This window comes from Puntigrus tetrazona, chromosome 17 (assembly GCF_018831695.1).
Source record: "Puntigrus tetrazona isolate hp1 chromosome 17, ASM1883169v1, whole genome shotgun sequence".
Classification (NCBI taxonomy): domain Eukaryota; kingdom Metazoa; phylum Chordata; class Actinopteri; order Cypriniformes; family Cyprinidae; genus Puntigrus; species Puntigrus tetrazona.
In genome coordinates, this window is record NC_056715.1 from 21,043,703 (window position 1) to 21,064,011 (window position 20,309).

Here is a 20,309-nt window from a genome sequence, read left to right on the forward strand (position 1 = left end):
TTCTGTTAGCTTTTAATATATAGTTTTGTTGTAAAAATAATACAGTACACTAATATAAATTTAATACAGTACGGCAACCGCACACGTGCCTATGTATAAAGCTTCTCAAAGCTAAGTAAAAATAAGTGTAGAAATATAACGGTTCATTTGAGCTGAGCTGATCTGAATCAGGGCGACATGAGGAATATGATGAGAACCACTGCTTTAAAACATTGATTTTGAAACTTTAGAATATTGATTTAACACCAAACAGCAACACCACACACTAAATAATGTTTCTATGTTGTTTAATGTGGTCTTGGCCTATATTGCTGGTACTGATACCTGTACTTTGTTCTATTTTTTTTTATTTACTGTTGTTCAGTTACAGCTGTTGATTTCTCAAAGCTACTGTCACCTCGAGACATAAGGTGTCATCCTAGAGTTTAGAAGAAGCTGATTTTAAGGATATTGATGTTACAATCAGGTACAGTAAACACAAGCTGTGTGACATTCATTTTACAATAAGGTAATTGTGAACTTACATATTTTTATTCTTCTCTTTTCCATCTTTATTACTTGTCATATTAAATCAGTTGATCACTGCTGATACGTTTGCTTTTTTCCTTTATCTGAAATCTCAAATGTTGGTCAAGTGTTTCACTCCTCATTTTCTCCGTTATTCAAATAAATTATTTTATGCTTTCTATACAGTACCTATTTTATATATCACTAACATACCTTTCTTCTAGTTCTGTATATTAGAGGAATTTTGATAATTTAATAAAATTCACGTTTGAGCAATTGTTCTTAAAAGGCTTTTAAAACCTGTTTTCCGAACAAGAATTTGTATTCTCAAACCTATGATAAAGCTTGTACAACATTACTTTAACTTATTTCAATAAAATGATTGTATTTTTTTGAGCAGACCAGCACATCTTTTTATTATGAGCTGATTTGAGTTTGCTTGAATTGATCATTTAACATAGAAAGCGGTTGTCAAAGTATCTTTAAGCTTAACCAACTTGAAATGTTTTAGTGTATTCTGTCAGTTCTAGATGTTTTTCTTTAAGAAGTGTAGAATAAAGTTGTCTATGATTTGTCTTCATTAGTAAATTATGATTTAGGACACTGGAATCCTATAGCATACTCAATATACGTTTGTGCCGTAATACATTTTGCATCAGTTACAAATACTTAATTCCCAATGCAGTTCATTTTGGCAGAGGAGAATATAATGCAACATAATGCAAATTACATGCTTAAAGCTAATTATTACACTTTAACTTAGGAAGCTTAATAGTTTTGACAGCTTTTCCACAACTTGTACAAGGAAAAGTTTATACAGCCGTCCATTTCTGTAAAAAAAAAAAACCCACACACATTAACTACTAAAATCATAACAGAGTTATCTCTGATTTATCAAAAATAGATTTAAGAAAACATGACTGGTGTACACACTTATGTTCAATTAGCAAAGAATGCAACTCAGGAGTTACATCTTTTATTTATTTTATGTAACATTTTCATATGGGTGATTGGAAACATGGCATAAAAATGTTTTCCCACCAAGACAGAGGAATAAAATATAATTTCTTAATTTACACGTATACATTCCATGAACAAAATCTTCTAAAATTAGAGATCCAGTTTACTTGCTGGCGTACGCCATGATCTGCTCCTGTGGGAACAAGAAGAAAACTTGATGTTAGTTGACCAACAGGTAAGCAATAGTCATAATTCTCAATTTATAGTTTTAATTTGAGAAATGCAGATATTCCCACTTTTGAATCGGAAGGGTGACACAAGTCCTTCTTACATTACATTTGAGGCAAATAAACTGGCTGTAACATCTATAATAGAAACAGCAAATGTGGGAGATATCCCTCAAAGCTTAAGACGAGTTACGGGCCCTCTGGTTGGAATCGCTTAGTAAAGGAATGAAGCCATTTCATAAGAGTGGCCTGTAATAAAAGGAGTGTGAAAACACAAGCCAACACCACCATGCACAGCCCTGCAACTCCACCCACACACTTTCGGTAACAGTAAATTTAGGGCTAAACATAGCCATAGTAGTAGCTCCTGACCATGTAAATTACAGGCACGGATAAGAGTAGAAAGGCATGTAATCAGAGGACAAGACGGGGGGATGGGGTTAGAGAGGGGAAGAAGTCAGAGAAAGAGTGAAAGAGGGAGCAAAAGTTGGAGAGGTGAAAGAAGGCTGAAGCTGGAAGCAGAACAGAGCAGGAGGAGGCACGGATGACATGAGCGGACTGCCACAGAGCTAAGGAAAAGAACAAGGTCCTAAATAATGAAATATGATGGAGGAAGGGAACAGATTGTCCAATAACTTCAGAGAAGGAAATAAAAATAAATTGACATTTTGAAGGAATTATATGAACAATAAGAAGCGATCATACTTTAAGTGGAGGCAGTGCGTTGGTAGTCTGCAGGCCGAAGGTTCTCAGCAGAACCATAGGGGCGGCATTAGTGGAATACAGTCTCTTCATGAGATCAACGGCTGCCATCATAGGAAGATTGTGTCGCTGACGTTCAGTCTCAAACTCCAACAAGTGCTGCATGGCTCCTAGAGTTCAAAGGAACAATGGTGAAACTTCCTTTGTCTTCAATAGTTCTGTTATTGGTACTTGCTGTGTCCACAGAATCTGCACTTCCCGAAATATCCCTACTGCAACAACAATCATATGGCATTAATGTCTACAAGTCTTGTGCCTTCTGTTTGGAACAAAGAAAAATGAAGGAAAGAACTATAATATGAATGTAGTTCTTTCCACTTAATTTAACACATTTTACATTTACTACCCTTCCATATCATAAAAATAGGCAATTTTCCTCCACAATCAAATATCTGCAATATAAACGAATATGGAAAACATCAGTTTCTAAGTTGCTCTTAATTATACATATATGAATTTCTAAGAAACTGATGTCAACAGTTCCTCATAAGATTTCCATTTGTGGCTACAAAGAAATTTATGAGCAGTTCTTGGCAGCAGTGACAAGTAAAAACACTGTATACCGCTCCAGGACAACCAGTTCTTTTTTTTTTTTTTTTTTTTTTAAAGATCTCCCTTAGTATAAGGAAATGGAAAAGAGCTTATGAAAAACCACAGGTAGCGACACTGGTCTCTTCTGAAACAAAAAAATGCTACTTCAGGTATAAAATGTACATAGCCTTCAAGTTCATGTTTCTCGTCACATTTTATCAATGTGAGGCAGTTAATTAGAAGACTTCATCTAATGCTTATTAAATATTTGATCTACATCTCTGAAATCTATCGTACAAGTACAAATTCAGTAAACGCATGAATTCAGCTTGACTTCTGCTGATATTGGAACACTTACCAAGGTCTTTTCCATTATATGCTGCTTGGCTAAGAACTTTTGTGAGATAGGCCACATCACCAAAGCCTAGATTGGCACCTTGGCCTGCTAAAGGATGGACTCTGTGTGCAGCATCTCTGAAATTAGAAAGATCAGAAAATACAGAGAGGAAACCTTCATTTGGGAGCAATATTTAACTTGACCGGCCAAACCTACCGAAACGTCCTCCTTGTGGATTCTATATTACCTTAGGAATACATCATCACATATGTCTCAGACAACCACATAAACACTACAGCTGCACATATTGAGAGATTTCTCATTTATATATACATATGCCTATATTTAGGAAGGAAAAAAAAAAAAAAACAATAAAACGAAAGCCAGAACAAATACTCAAACCAAAAATTGTTTCATTCAACTTTGCACACATACCCAATGATGGCCACTCTGTGGCGGATGTATTCTGTGGCATGGCCCATGCCTAGCGGGAACATGACCCGGCTCTTTGGACCAATACCTGCAACGCTAGGAGGAAGCTGACGTGCAGAGCCCCTGTCAGGCATCAGGACAGAAAGGGCCATCCGAAACAGAGAGCCGGCAGTCTCCACAAGCTCAGAATGGTTCTCGTTACTCCACTGAAGAGAGTAAAACAGTACAAGAAGTGAACAACAGTGGCAATGGCAACAGAGGAATGATGTGTGCAAGAACCTCTATTTATAATATAAGGGTAATAGACTAATATGTATATATACATACAGGGTATGAAGACTTGAAGAAAGAAGTTTAACATAAAAAAGAGGTATTAAGACTCTCTATAGGCACTGGACACATTTATGTATGTATTTTTTTTTGTCTTGTAATAGCATACAGTTTCTTGAAATTAATTCAGAAAATCACAAATTTAAGGAACAAATTTTTTTTTTTGAAAAAGCTCATTCTTTTTACTGTTTTTAAATCCATTTAACCAATCTCCGGGTCTGGCGATAGCACTTTTAGCATCAAGGACGTTTGCTGCCATAACATGGCCGCAGCAGGCGCAGTGATTTCACACAGCTCCTGAAAACAGCCAGATCTTCTTGCTTGCACAGGAAGAGTGTCTTGCAAGCTGGGGACTATTTTCAACAGGCGCTGTGTGAGATCACTGCACATGGTACGGCAATAAACTTCTTTATTACACCAGAATGAGACTTCCTAATCATATCGGCCTGGAAAACCTAAACTTTTCTTAACGGTTTCTGTTAAGAAAAATCGGATAAACAGAAAAACAAAAATACCTTCAGTACCTTCAAATCAAAAAGGCTGAGAACCACGGCTTTAGAGGACTTGGAAAAGAGTACAGCATGGACTTCTTAAAATTACACTTTTATAGTGCTTTTTTTTGGTCCTTTTTGGATCATGACAGTCCCTGGTCACTGCTACTTTTTATTGTATGGGAAAGAGCTCAGTAAACATCCTTCAGTGGAACACCACAATTTTGAAGAAATAAGGTCATATGGGTTTAGAACGACATGGAGGTAAGTAAATAATGACATGATTTTTATTAATTCAATGCCATCTTTATCTTGAGATCTAGAGGTAAGCTATACCTTCTTCCCTTTGTGCACTAAAGTCTTAAAAGACAGGTATTTCAGCAGAGATGCAAAAAGCATGCCCAATTAAAGTAAAATGCTGAGCAGGCCACAAATTTGAGTTTGGTCTGCAGAAAAAAACATTCCGTGGAGTAATGCCCAACACTAGCAAACCTTGGGCTTAATTAGCAAACCAGTTTTGATGGCAAGTGTGACTCAGACGCAAAGGCCTGTGACCAGTAAGGCCAGTAAAAATAGCCAGCTTGGGAAAAGAGGAGTTTCTTCAACGGAAACACAAACAAGAAGGGGGAAAAAAGGGTGTGAGGGTCAGTTTGAGGGCAGTCAGCCGAAATGAAGAGAATGCAGAGCACAGATAGAAATTTCAATCAAAAATCACTTCTTTGTGTTACTACTACATAAATAGTGAACTTTTGCAATTTTGTGATAGCAAAGGACTAGTAAGGTGTTCAGTTTAGGGAGGTGGACCATATGTGTGGCAACAGCGTCACTGTTTACTCACAAATGCAGAGTTAATGGCATCCACAAAGCTCTCTTCATCCAGCTGTAGAAGTTCTTCAGCATGCTGATGACTGGTGGACCAGACCAGCGAGCTCTCCGTGTCTGACAACTGCACAGCAGACACATACACAACGTCTGGACTTGAGTAGCATTACAAACACATGTATTTTCCATCTGACCACTAAGCGATATTACGATGAGCCAATGAAACAAATCATTGACATCATTCACCAGTAAAATAAACTCACAGGAAGCATTGCAATGGGTCCGGTTGGTAGGAACCTCTGCCAGGCTACGTTATTTTCTGTGGGCTGCAAGGTTAATGCAATTCAGCAATGTGACATTTCTGAGCGAATTCCAGTATTGAATAAATGGTGAAAAACACATGAGTAGCAACATGATTTGGACTAGTAACTGGAGGATGATCATACCTCGGACAAATGTAGAACAGCGACAACTGCTGATTGATCATAATTCCATTTCACTGTCGGGATGCCAGCCTCTCTCCGCACCATTGAGTTTGGCCCATCAGCACCAATCTGAAAGAGCCAATCAAATCCACCTTAAGAAGTTGAGGTTTTGCTTATGCAGTTATACACTGTTCTGTTTGTAACAGCAAATGACAAATTAGATGCATTCTACACACCAACAGCTTGGTGTGGAGGGTCTTCCCATTTGCTAGAGTCACCTGAACCCAAGGGATGGACTCAGAGACATGGTAAGGATGGGGCCAGGTGTACTTCACCACTTTTGTTCGGTACTGGACTTCAACGTGGTCTGGTTTAGACATGAATGATGACAACACCAAAACATCATTACACATTCAAATAAAACAAAAGAAGCATTAGTCGGTTCTTGTTCGGTTCCACTCAAGAAATAGGAACAATCCAAACAGGGTTTGCCTGTAACAAAGTCAAAAATTAAGGATCATCAAACCACTTCATAAAACGTGGTTGTTTTCCTTTCTCTGGTTGAGGCCTGCTAGCACTGACAATTCTCTTAATGGCTTTGGCAAGTCACCCACGGTTGACTAATGGTGTTTATCTACATGCAAACCATGTAATACTTATGTCCAGCTGCCAATATCCTGCACACAACAGAGAATGAAAGTAAAGGAAGCAGAAAATCCACTTTCCTTAAAATCACTGGAGGTCTAACGCATGAAAAGATCCGGAATTACGCCTACATTTTGGACTCTCTGTCCACAAAATTGAACACTAGTTCTTGTGCACGGGTGAGAAATACTGGCTTCTTGCTGATTTGAGAGCAGAGTAACGGGAAAAAACAGCTGGCTGATGCATGTACTCTTTGTCTAGTACTTCAGCAGAAATAGCAGACCGTTAAAAAGCGCCAACTTGACAGAAACACGTGAACATGCACGTGCTACCGCACATCTGTTAAATGCAAGATGCGTTTTAAAAAAGGCCTGTTTTTAAAAATATGCCATTTTACAGAGCATGGCATGGAAAAGCCAAATGCAGAGCCTTGGAACGGTTTACTTAATTACAACAACAAAATGTTACAGTAAAATGCTGTCCGTGCTCAGGCACACCGAGCGAGCGAGATGCTACGGCTGGAAAGGAATGTGTTTTTTTTTAAATGGGTCAATAGACCACTGCACGTGTCCGAACAGGGTGGCAATTCTCGTGGGGCTTTTGACTCCCACCAAAAATAATGTGCTGGATGATCGAAATAGCAGGAAAAACACGGATGTGTCCAAAGAAGTGGAATCTTTAGGAAAAAAAAAAACAGAAGATGTTCAAAAGGAGTAGGAGTACAAATAAACATTTTGCCAAGACAGGAAGGAATGGCTTGTGGTGACATCATTTGCCAAGCCATCCCTAAAACTAATTAACAGGGAGACCACTCCGCGCTCGAGAGTGCTGGGGAAAACATTTAGCAACATGGAAAAAGCGCAGCAAAAGCAACGATCGATGATATATCATCATGTAAAGATCAAAGTTCGGTGCGCAAAGCAATGATTACCAAAACAAACACATAAATCGATCCATATATATCAAACATCAAAATGTGGATCCGTTACCAGAGAGAGTCTGTAGCTGCTTGGTGAGGGCGGCCACAATGACGTCGTTCTCAACGATGTACGCCATCTCGTCCTGCAGATTCTCCTTATCAAACGTAATCAGGGCATCTGAACAAGCATCCCAAACCTAAAGCGAAGAACCAAATTATTGCCGTGGTTTACAACTCTGTCCTTATGTGACCGCTCGGACGCTATTTATGGATTTCCAAAAGAGCACGTGCTTCATTGAACTTGAACACATCAAAAGCCGTTTGACTGAGCGAAGAGTTTTGCCAGATACTCTAACCAAACATCAGCCACCAACAGCCTTTGAGGTTGCAAGGTTGACTTTGTAAATGCGCTGGGGTGAGGCAGAAATGTAAAATGCCATTCTTCGTGGCGATTTATGCTCGTATTTATAGTCAAGCCAATAATAAATAACAAATACGCGAACATTACTGTCGGGCTAAGTTTGTTTCATCCGAGTTGCCTTGCAACTTAGTTAATAAAACAGATGGTTTTAAATGCAAAAGGTTTTGGTGATGGATGCAGCTATTTTTTAAGAACTAGAATGACTTGTAACTAAGGTGACTGGCAAACAATTAAATCCATGAGTAACATGGATTCAGCAGGACCGGTCTATCCTTCTTGTTATACAGCCATGCTAAAACCACTAATAGTAGTGGTTTTGCAATTTTTGATACATGGTTACGTGGAAGATTTAAAACGTGACCAACCCACAATTATAAGGATTTTACACATAGGAAAAACACAGCTGTTGATAAGTTTTGGAGTTGCTATGTACGTCCAAGTCGCTGCCAAATTAAAACGTCCCTTCCCAAAATGAGCCTTTTAACGCAATAATTTCTGTAACAAAGATACCAGAAAAGATCCAGACCACTGGAGGGGAAAAAAACTCCTAAAAATCGACCTGATAACATTTTAGGGAACCTCCGCGCTTTTTTTCTGGTACATGGCACTTCCCAAGCCAGCTATAGTCACTTTCCTCCAACCGCTTGATTTTAATTGGAGGGCAAGAGGAACCTAGCTCAGTTCCTTTGCAATTTCAACCTTGTTTGGACATAAATGCACTCACAAAGAAAAAAAAAAGTCTTAAGGGATACAGGAAAGGTATAATGGGTGAGGTATATCACTATAAAGTGCACACTGATGACACCCCTTAGTTTGCACAGAAGCCACAGGATTTCTTTCTGGCAGTGAAAAATCCACATCTTACAGGAGAAACCCCACCACAGCATAGTAAACGAAGGGGCCTTTTACTTGTGATCTCCACACTCCCCGCAGCTTTTAACTCCTCTCCCTGCATCTCGCATGAATCTTCGTAATTAGTAGACACGGTTAGATTTATGTCATCCCGCTAAATAAGACTCTAATAGATAAACTGTGGCTGCGAGCGAAACCGAGCTTAACTGTCAGGTTGCGATGCGGAGTTTGAGGTTCTGCATCCCTAATGTATGTTTTGTATTCGGAGGCTGTGGTTCTGTAGCATTAATTTATGGGTGGCAGCTTACAGTGTGATGAGGCAAACAACGATGAAGCAAAACACGATACAGCTGTTTTTAATGGAGTGGCATTCTGCTCTCAGGAAAATAAGCAGGTAAGGTCATAGTAAATAACTGTGTTGGTTGCACATAATGTGTTATGATTTAGCGGTTTAGTTGCTTTTAAACGATGACGTGAGTTTCTTGTGGTGCAGCATTTGATTTTTCCATTTACATTTTCAATTGAGAAATGGTACTATACTGCGCTTTGCGCCGGGTAACATCGTGGAGCTTGAATATGATTATCGTTCGGTAGAATGCGATGCTTTCATTGCATAACGGGACCGCCCAAGTAATCATTGCATTACAACACACTGGTTTTACTGACCTGCATTTTATTATATGGTTTGCATCTCATGTTTACAATATGGTCCCAAGCACCAAGACCTGTAACACAATAGGACACAATTAAAAAGTTTATATTCTTTGCCATATCCAACCGGAGCTAAATGCAGTAACGGAAAAAGTACGAAGCAAGAGAAAAAGCTACCTACTGACCTACTTCCTGGTGAATCTTTCATATACAAACATTATACTGTAAATAACTTTAATGACAGGAGCGCAGTTTCGGAGCTTTGAATGGAACAGATGTACTTATCCTCACCACAGACCTTGTGATTGGATTGTGCCTCCACATTACCCAAAGTACTGCTTCTAAATGATGCCCAACATTGCCCATAATGCAAACATGCATTCTGTGGACCCAATTAAAAGCATATGTTTCGTTCAACATAACACACCGCGTAGCCTGGCAACTGAGAGTGGCTCAGCGTCTGTGTCATCACATCTACTACTGTCAAACTAAAATCTACTGCTTTTTGTTTTGGTCAGACCCTTTTTGTACCTCATTTGGGAACTTGTTTAGAGATACTGGTAAGAGGAAATTTGCTTTGTGAACTAATTATTTAATAGTGTATGAAAAAAGAAAGGCCAATTCCAATAATCATTTTTAAAGATTTTTTTATTGTATGTTTTTAGCTTAAGAACTTTTGTGTCATTTTATTGATTCATTTTACATTTTACAATTTTTTATTTAAGTTTTAGACATTTTAAAACTTTAACTCAAACATGTTTATTTTAATTAACTTTTAGGGAACAATTCTAAAGTTCCATGAGTTATTTATATTTTATGATCACGTTTAACAATAAGGTTCCATTTGTTACCATAAACAATGAAAAAGCATGTATTAATATTTTATTAAATGCATTTATTAATTTATTAAGCATCTATAAATGTTAATGGACGAACAATAAACTGTTGAATTTTTATTAGCAACTACAACTCTAACTATATGTTTTTTTAGAAACTATATTCTATTTTGTATTTAATGGTGCTTTTTGTCCATTTTTGGAAGATACGGGTGAATAAATGAAGAGTTATGATTATTTACCAAACCCAAAGTACATAAATTGGCTCGTAGGGTGTTCCGTACCACTAAGAAGCGTTGCTGAGCCTGGACTGATGGAGCTGACCCTTGTGCTGTAGGTCTCTGGAACCTTGCGCATCTCTTTTTTATGACCAGCTTCCAGGAGAAGAATCTTCTTCCCTGCCAAATTTGGATCTAGACCTGAAAGAAGCACAGATTAAACAGCAGATGATTTATTCCCTTTCCATTGTCCTTTCTAAACCACCGTAACGATGTTTCTTCTGGCGTTTTGCACATTTTCACCAATACATCCGAATAAGAACTTACTAAAGTTTGCATAAAATCTGTGCGTTGATTGCACACTGCTTAGTTTAGCATCCTACGGGCATGACAACGACACATTGTTGTGCAACCGCAATTGCACCCTTCACCTCCAGCTAAAACGCTTTCATCAAAGCAAAATAACAACCTCTCTCTGCGTGAAAAACAAGGGTGAAGAAAAGTCACGGAAAGGACTTTATTACAACTGGGGAGTGCAGCGAAGGGGGGCGAAAAGCAGGCTGGGTCACCGTGCGCGTCAGGGACACTCACTCACCCAAAGAACATGCCATAGCGGTGCCCACCATTCCCCCGCCGGATATTATAACGTCAAAGAGCTCGTTTTCAGACGCGCTGGGCTCCTCGTCCCGTTCTGAGGACGCGAACCCTCTGCGCGCCGCTCGCGCTCCATCGAGTGCCCTCAGCGCGACGCACCGCCGTCCAATCCCGAGCACTGCTAGTTTAGCTTTCTTAAAAGTGAACATTCTAGCGGGAAAACAGGCGTGATGCGACTAGCAAGCCTGAAAGTATAATTGTAAACCTCTTCGTTATATTCGTCCTGTTATTGACAATAACGGTAATCTGTCATCCAGCCATGTTGACAGAAAACGCGTAAGAGTTCTGTTTGCTACACTGCTTCCGGATATTAAAAGCCAGCGAAATAATGAAAACCAATCATGGATATTCCCAAAAACGTTTACTTCGTTTACTGCGTTGGCTTCACTTTACAAGTGAAATGCATGGCACGTACAGCAGTACAAAACGCCAGGGTAAAACTCGTGTCTTTTAAAACGCTTCCACTTCTCGGCTCTTGTTCAGAGGCGTTTGATAGGAGCACGTTACCTTTAGCGCCATCTGCCGTCGTGGAGAATAAAGTCGAGCGCGTTTAGTTTCTTTAAACGTGAACATAGGCAACATGTGTCCGTGTTTTGTTGTTGCGTACAGTGCTCGCTGAGAAACACATGTTGTTTTGTTCCTGGCGTTCCTGGAAGACATACTGTGAATGTAAACTTAGGATTCGGTGTCTCGTGCTCAGGCGCCGGTGGGTGGAGACTGTCGCTGCTGCAGAGATCGTGCTATCTGCCGATTCCGGGGACATGGAGTGTGTCTTGATCTTTCAGAGTTAATGGATGAGTGTTTGAACGATGTCCTCGTAGCTGGCCTGATCACAACATGGATCAGATGACAATGGTGAGAAAAACGATATCAATAATGGCGACACAGGGTATGGAGAGTTGTTATGTTCGAATAGATACATTATAGAATAGATATTATCGATTTTACATTGATTAATCTGCTTTTGTTATTTTTTATACAGTTGATTTAGAATCGCTTTTGGCGAAGGCGAACAACAATAACAGAGCGTAACTATGCGCGTTTGGGGTTGCCATGGTAACAACGTTTACGCTATTGACGTAAAACAGCCCGGAAAAGTAGCAACTACAGACAACGTCAATATATATATATAATCCTTTTGATAAGTAGTCCTTGCATTCATTATATAAAACCAGCGCTGCCTAATGGGACGCTTCAGCCATTCAAGTAACATTATTTGATACAGTAATATTTACATTAAGTCATTAGTTTTTATCGAAAACGACTTACAAGATACAAGAAAGCATCAACAAAAGAGCAGTATGCAAGTGATATCACAATCTCAGTTAGCCTAAGGCAGTACATGTAGAAAAGTGGAAAAAAATAAAGAAATAAAACAGAATAGAAAAAGATTTGAGCGAGTTAGTGTTAGTGTTTTTTTTGTTAATTACATAATAAATAAAAAGAAAACAAACAGACAGAATACAAAAAGAATAGAGCAGTTATGTTACTATATAAAAAGGAGAAAACTAGCAGTTTTTTAATAGATTACAAGGGACAAGTTTCAAATTAAAAAGGACTGGTGTTTCTAATTTCTAAATTTTAATTATAATTTGTTGGTGTTTCTTTCAGCTCCTTTCATATTTCAAAAGTTAGCAATCAATTGCTCTAACAAACAGACTAAATACAGATTTTGTGTGCAGATCGCTCCCACTTTAGATTTTTCTAGATCTGAAGAGGGAGACAATGTGCATGTTTCAGAAAGCCTGCTGTCCTGTAATGAGGATAGAGATAAGTCTGAGCTGCACTTGGAGGCTCTGAAGGCCAAACGCAGGCAGCAGCTGGAGAAACTAGATCTGCGTCACCAGAATGGCCTGGAGAAGAGGCTCCTGCAGAACTCCCTGCTCGCCTCGAGCACTGAATGGATGCTTAAATCCAAAATCCCTCTGCAGAGCATCAGCAACCATGATGGCCAAAACAAGAACCGCAAACACCACAGGTAATTCGAATCTTAAATTTGATACCGATGTTCGCATAGATCCAGTACTGAAACATACGTCTTCCAATCTTATCCTTAGTTCACAGGTGTTTCTGCACCATTTGAGCTCAAGTGGAGTCGAGGCACAGAGAACTACCGGAACTAATTCTTTGGGGACAGTGACAGAGAGACAGAGGAAGCCTCTCCCCCAGGATTCACAGAAAACCAAAGAGATGGCAGACCTGGCTGAGTGTCAGAAACAGTTTCGTGTCGCTCCTGTCCCCGAGCACGTCTCAAAGCCTCTTTATGTTGATCTCGTCCATGAACAAGAGCGCTTGAGGAAGGAAGGTCGTGAGCAGAGGAGAGATTTCCTCTTGACCATGCAGAAGCCCTTCGGGTTCCACAAGAGGGAGGAAAAGAAGCGAGAGAGGCTGAAGGAGGAGACGGCCTCTGCCGATAAAAGTGAAAAAACAGAACCAGTTTGTGTGAGAAAACCTATACCGAAAGCGGTCTCGGACCCCAGCTTCTCTGAACAATTGAAAGGTGCCATTTATTTCGATATTTATCGAAATCACGGGCCATTTATTATTTTTTACACTCTTGTATGTACTAAACACAATATGAAGAGTTCAGATGCTAAAGCCTCAAAGTGCTGTTTAAAATGTCCTTTTAAAATAAGTATTTTTAATAGTCTCCTGCTGTTTGTGTTCAGTAATTTCACTTTCATGGCAATTAATAGACTATTAACACTATATTTTACGGTTACATATATTAGTTGCTTATTAGTTATATATTAGTGCTAATTAAGCACGTATTGTCTTATTTTACATGACCATTACAACTACATTAGTAACTATTAATAAGCAGCAAATTAAGAATTTATTGAGGGAAAAGTCATAGTTAACAAGTGTTACCTACTCTAAAGTGTTACCGATTTTTTTCATTGCCATTTAAGTGAAATAACGCAACGTAGCATAGGAAGCTGAGAAAAATGCAAATTTTGGAAGAAAATTGGAACTCTTCATACTCTTCAATATTTAAAGAAAAAGTTTAAACATGTTAACATAAAGTTCAAATTCAAGTTTGAATATTTAAAACATCGTTTACTCATTTTCGAAACCTGTATTTATGCGATGCTGGTACAGAGCAGGAGCAGCAAAGGAGGATTCGCATTCATCTGAGGGCTCAGGAGACTCTGAAAGCCTCCTCAGCACCTATTCAAAGGCAGGAACCCGATGCAGATAGACAGACCCGAAGCGCCCAGAAGAGCAAAAGCAAGATGCTAGGTTACTTGGACCAGAAGCTGTCCTTCAGACCTAAAACTAACGCTGCCGTGCCAGACTTTGACAAGCTCTACCAGGCCTTTCAACAAAAGGCAGCGGAGGCAGCTGAGAGGAGAGATGTCACTCACTGTAAACCGTTCCAGCTGCGCACATCCACGTTACAGCCACACCACCGGAGCCCAGAAAACCTACAGGTTGATATCCAGATTATTTAGTTTAGATTCCTTTAATGCAGTGTGTTTTGTTTAATATGCAGTTTTTCTTAACTAGAAATGTAGAGACAAGACGAACCTGAAGAGAAGCAGTTCATTTGGTGGCCTGACATCACTGTCTATGGACACTCTTCCAACTTACATAACAGATGCTGCCAGGAAAAGATCCATGGCTGTAAGGTGAGCCTTACACTTTTATAAAAATTTTCAGTAACTAAAACCATTAAAACCAATAAACTTCAGTATAGGCACCGATTATTTATCCATACTTATAAAGCACTTATTCTGCATGAGCATATACCAATACCCAATAAATAAATGAAACAACTACACTCCTAACTATTAATAATCAATAAGAGTTTATTGAGGCAAAAGCCATAGATCATGTTTTTTTTAATCCTGTTGAGCTATTAATTAATGCAGAAAGCAAATGAAGCCTTGTTTTAGGCTAGAATTGTTGTTTCCACTATTTTAAAATGCACCTTCAAACACCTTTGCAGTGCTTAAACACAAATTAATGTTATTGGCTATGGCTATGTTAATACAGCAATAAACTGTTAAAAAATTCATTATTTAAAATAATTAAAATAATGTGAAATAGATTTGGGATTTTTATTTTCTATATTCAGAAATAAAAAAAAAAATCACTTTAGTTATTTTGTTTTGTGTCTTTTGTATTTATTTATTACATGTTTGCGATATTTGGGCTTGCTTGTTATATGAAGAAAACCATTATTTATAATGAACTGTACGTGCAAAATAGATGTTTTATATGCACATAAAGTTAATTAGATTCATTCCACTAAAATCAAGTGTTGATTTACCAATTAAAATTTGCCTTTCTATTATCATAATAATTATCCTGTAATCTGTCACGCAGGAGATCTCTGGAGCTGAAGGACCTCAAGGAGCAGGAGAATGCAAGGTGGATGAAGCAGCACAGAAGCAAGTCTCAAGCTATGAGCAGGGCAGTAGCAATGAGAGCCAAGGCAATGGACCCTCATAAAAGTCTTAAAGAGGTCTACCAAGAGAAACTCAAACAGAACCGGTGAGCGCTTCGAAAAAAAAAATGTCTGAGGACAAGCCAGGGATGCAGTAACTGATGATGAGTTGTTGTGAATGTAGGCAGGCCGATCTGGAGAGGATGAAAGATTATCAAAAAGAGCTGAAGGAGATCAAAACCCGAGTAACAGCTCGCCCTTATCTGTTCGAGCAGGTGTCGCAGGTACACTACTTAACATTCAAAACCCATTCTTCTTCCACATAATGTAGCTTTCGTATTTTACCATGTCCATATACCAAACGCTTTCAGAAAAGTGCCAAGAGTAATGCTGAACGCAGATACAGGGATACGTTGGAGCAAGCAGGTCTGGATGAAAACTTTGTGAGGTCAAAGGGAGAAGCAAATAAGGCCATGCATGTGGACAGTGATTCCGCGGATGAGGATCGTGACGGCACTGAAAGCCGAACCCAGGAGAGGTACGGAGAGACCCGTGAAGGATGGCGTTTAAAACCAATGTGTGCACATATGTGTTATTCTTATCACAGAGCGTAACAGATCTGTTCGATGCAAAGATGCGACCGTGTGTTAAAGTATTTATCTTAGTTTTAATGAAAGGTTTGACATTACTTCCTCTCTTGTCACCCGTACCCATCAAAATAAAACCATCTAACTTAATGCAAACACAGTAGATGCGGTTTTGACATGAAAAGATTATTTTTTATATATATATATATATATAAATCTTTCGTTTTATGAGTTTATGTCAGCTTTATTGTCTTTGGCGTAGCAAGAAAGTAACCACGCAAATATTTTGGTGTATAACGATGCCCTACTATCGTTTTATTTACAGTGCAGGAAGCGGGGAAGACAGTGCTACAAATGAGGAGGAAAAAGAAGAGAATGTGGAAACCAAAGAGGAAGAGTTGTGCTGACAGACGCGGTTGGTGGGCCAGTGCGTTTCATCCATATTCCATATGTGCAGGGGAGACTGTGGTCAGACGACAAAATGCTGACAGATCGTTTCGGTTTCGAAAAATTGTGTTGGGCATGATTTAATGCAAATTTTATTTTTTATTTTGTAGACTTGACCGTATTTTGTATTCATGCGTATTGCGCCAGTGAATCAGTGTGGGCCTTTATGCAACCGAGCCCTCTCGTCTTTTCAAGTCTTTTACAATAGAGAAGGAATTACGAAGGTTCAGGAATTTCCATATGGGTGTCATAACATTTTTTAATAAAACAGAAAATCAAAAGCAAGTTTAATTTTATGATTCTGAGCATGTTATGGGGGCTACTGACCCGACAAAGAAACGCTTGGCAACCAGAGGAGCTGCTTATTAAAAGCGGTATATTTGCTCGAGTTCTACTTACTGCACATTAAACCGTGTTGTAAACCACAGAAACGGCTCTTGGGTTTGGTGTCGGGCACCCTCAGGGTTCGCAAACAGTAAATTGGGGAAGCCTTGCCTTGGCACCAACGCATCTTCCACCCGGAGGCTGTCAAATGCGGCTTTGAACGTCTGCTATAATTATGAACTATAACTGTCACAGAGACTAGCTTTATTCACCAAAACCCATTTGAATAAGTACACGAATAACATTCTAAGACAACTCTTCTTCAGCACAAGGCCCATGTGAAATTCTCGTTCCTGAAGTCAGGCTATTTTAAGAGTCATAGCACTGGTTGAGTAAACAGCCGTTGGAAAAAGAGCTTGTGCTCGTGCATTTGGCCACATCAAGAGCTTTTTACTCCAACTGGCTTCTTCGGTCTTGGTTGATTTTTTGAAGGAATTAAAAGAATTTGCGTTTCTGTGTATAGGGATGGAAAGTTCTTAGCTCTTTTAAAGGTCCCGAGGCACGATTCTTGCCGTTACACGATAATCTCAAGATGGAACATAATTACTTTCAACAAGCCGTGTAGCATGCAGTGTTTTTTAAAGGCTAAAATTGAACATTTGGCGAAAATATGATAACCAGTCTTGTCCGTTTTGTTGTATAACTTGTATATTTAGTGGTTGAAGGAGTGATGACACTGAAAAATGAAATGAGTCAACTGCACATTTGAAAATGCCTGCCCAGTTTCACCCTCACGATACCCATTCATTTTGTTTCTGAATTTTTTTGTTTTGTTTTGGCTAAATGAGGTTTAAATGGCAGTAGGGCTTTGTTCCAATTCTTATGCTTGTACACACTAGAATTATGTCTTCAGGGGGATTCAGGGGGTCAGATTTGGCAGCGGTTTGAAGCATCTTTTCCAAAGGGATGTATTTTACAGGTTGTGTGTATATGAATGTCATTTCATTTTCTTTGAGTTTAAGATTTGGGCTCTGTCTGTGGCAAAATACATGGAGGACAGGGTGCCTACCCGATCTCATGAATGTACGTATAAACAGTACGACAAATAAAAATGAAAACTCATGGTATAGATATAAAAAAAGGACTTTGGCTCGTATATGCTATGCGACGGGTAGGATTAGGGTTGTGCGGTAGGTATGTATCATATATACGTGAAAACTGTGTATCATATGCACACAAACAAATTGCGTACCATATGCATGCGAAAACTTTTACACATACATAACAGTACATTTTCATGAGATCAGTCTCGGAATGCTGTATTTTTAAGTCAATCTGAAAGTTTGCCCCTCTTTGTCTCTGACCTTGCTTGCTGTCTAGTTTACACTGTCCTATACTAATAATAGTGAAGAAATGCCAAATAATTAATCAAATGCTTCTTTAATGAGTTTTATGCCTAAATACTATTGCTAACTAAAAAAAAAAGTTAGTCTATAAATAAACTACAGTTTCATGACTTCAACGTCATTACTAATAAGCTTCCAACCATATTTGGAATACAATAAACACCACAATTTTATAAAAGCGGACTAGTGAGTAGATGAGCTCCGATATCCCAGACAACCTCTGTTGTTTCTTTTAGCCCTCTGTTACACTCTTAAGAATAAGCATTACGAAAGGTGGCTTTCACAGCGACGCCATAGAAGAACCAGTTTTGGTTTCCCAAAGGATCATTTTCAGTGAACAGTTCTTAAAAGAACCATTTTTTCTTAGCGTAAAGAATGTTTTAGTAATCTAAATAAACCTTTTCACCCCCGGAAAAGAACCTTCTTTGCGAAACCATTGATGCCAATAAATTATGCCTTTATTTTTAATAGTGCAGGTATATTAAAAGACATGTAAATACTTAAAAAAATGAGTGTGTTATAACTGATGTACTGTAATGTACATGATGAGTACTGTTATGTACTGAAATGAAGCGTGAACAAAAAGCGCTTGTGTTAACCAAAAAAACAAACAAAAGCATTGATTTCAGAACAGTGCAATTGGGAGGGCAAAAAAGTAAAATGCATGAAATTATTATAATTTTTTTTTATTTACACTAATCCACTAATCGAATGTACAAAATAGGCTAGTACTGGACATGTACAGTATAGCATGTAATAATTCAGAAAATAAAATGAAAAACATGAAAGCAAAGTTGGTGTGGATAATCCTTGTTTTACAGTAATGTGTGTTTAGCATCTTGCTTAATCCAGTACCACTCAACCTTTGGGTTTATAGTCTTGACAAAATAACTGCTGTTGCAACTTCAGCTTCACGTTCTGGAAATAATGCTATCGTCCCAAGAAATTCCTTTTGTTTTGACTCTGTTAAACACGTAGATTCAATAAAGTTGGCTGACAGGACTCAGTGTCCATCTTGTCTGTTTCATGCACACACATCACTCAAGTCGTTTAGGGAGGACAGAACGCTGCGTTTGAGTGACAGCTTCTATCTTGAGCTTTAAGTGTCAGATAACTGAAAGTTCAAGTGCTCCTGCGAGGTCGCCATGGCAACTGTGCTCTCTCCTGTCACGCTATCTTCAAGTACTTTGGTCTTGCTGTCACAACCGAATGTCCCTAACATTGATAACATTCTAGATATAGCTCTGAATCAGGTGCGAATTATTCAGGGAATACCTGGAAATACGTTTGTTCATCTACATGTGATCATGAAGAAAAAACTGGACCTGCTAATCTGGACAATTATGTTCTTAACTGAGGTTACAATATTATAATTTTAGTTTTTTGAAAGTTTCCATTCCTTTCATTAATAACATTCAAGGCATGTCAAATTTCAAAAGAAAGCTACTTCAATAGTTATTTGACATTATACTGTAACTTTACACAACCATTTGAAAGTTTAATCAAATTTTTTATATTTTTGGAAATAAGTTTTCCTGTATAAAATCAGAAATGCAGTAAAATTAGTAACATTAGTAAGATTTAAAACAAAACTTTTTTATTTCAACATATTTTACAGTCTTTAAAGTCTGTGGTGGAAAGCTACATTTTCAGCATCATTAATTCAGTCTTCATGGTCCTTCAGAAATCATCTTAATATAATTATTCAGTGCTCAAGAAACATACACAGATCACTTGTGATGTGTAATAGTTTTGTGGAAACTGAAGGTTTTTAAAAGAAGAACATTTTTTTATTTGAAATACATTTTATTAATAAGTTTAGTGATCATCTTAATGTCTTTACTGTTACATTATTCTGTGCTAAATAAAATATCTGTGCATTCATTTCATAAGAGAAAAAACGACTATTAACCCCAAACTTTTGAACAGTAGTTTATATTCTCATTAAAAAATGTTAGATCTATATACATTATAGGTTTCATAATGTCTACTGATGGTTTTTGCTTCAGTGTAGTACACATTGATTTCTAAAGAACTTTTCAATGAAACTTTTTTTCATCTTTATTAATGGTTATATAATTCTTATTGGTTCTGAATAGAATCAGCTGAAGACCGCCGAGAAGTGTGTGTAT

At 38.3% G+C, this 20,309-nt stretch overlaps 2 protein-coding genes across 3 annotated transcripts; one reads left to right on the forward strand and one right to left on the reverse strand.

Annotated features, from left to right (window-relative positions):
• Positions 1–1,467: 1,467 nt before the first annotated feature.
• On the reverse strand, positions 1,468–11,478 carry coq6 (coenzyme Q6 monooxygenase). The gene is made up of 12 exons (XM_043263138.1): positions 10,962–11,478; positions 10,433–10,567; positions 9,328–9,386; positions 7,459–7,585; positions 6,061–6,191; positions 5,846–5,953; positions 5,663–5,725; positions 5,416–5,523; positions 3,760–3,962; positions 3,346–3,461; positions 2,400–2,566; positions 1,468–1,660 (listed from the first exon to the last, which is right to left on the reverse strand). Exons 1-12 carry the CDS (start codon positions 11,167–11,169, stop codon positions 1,631–1,633), a joined length of 1,455 nt encoding a protein of 484 aa, XP_043119073.1. The 5' UTR covers positions 11,170–11,478; the 3' UTR covers positions 1,468–1,630.
• A 115-nt stretch (positions 11,479–11,593) lies between these two features.
• On the forward strand, positions 11,594–19,179 carry fam161b (FAM161 centrosomal protein B). Of its 2 annotated transcripts, none has more exons than XM_043263136.1 (9): positions 11,594–11,875; positions 12,703–12,998; positions 13,078–13,520; positions 14,123–14,454; positions 14,531–14,652; positions 15,353–15,520; positions 15,598–15,697; positions 15,785–15,951; positions 16,326–19,179. In XM_043263136.1, exons 1-9 carry the CDS (start codon positions 11,858–11,860, stop codon positions 16,405–16,407), a joined length of 1,728 nt encoding a protein of 575 aa, XP_043119071.1. In that variant the 5' UTR covers positions 11,594–11,857; the 3' UTR covers positions 16,408–19,179. The 2 variants fall into 2 exon arrangements, with proteins under 2 accessions (XP_043119071.1, XP_043119072.1); XM_043263137.1 differs by having other exon boundaries at positions 11,596–11,875; positions 12,761–12,998.
• The last annotated feature ends 1,130 nt before the right edge of the window (positions 19,180–20,309 follow it).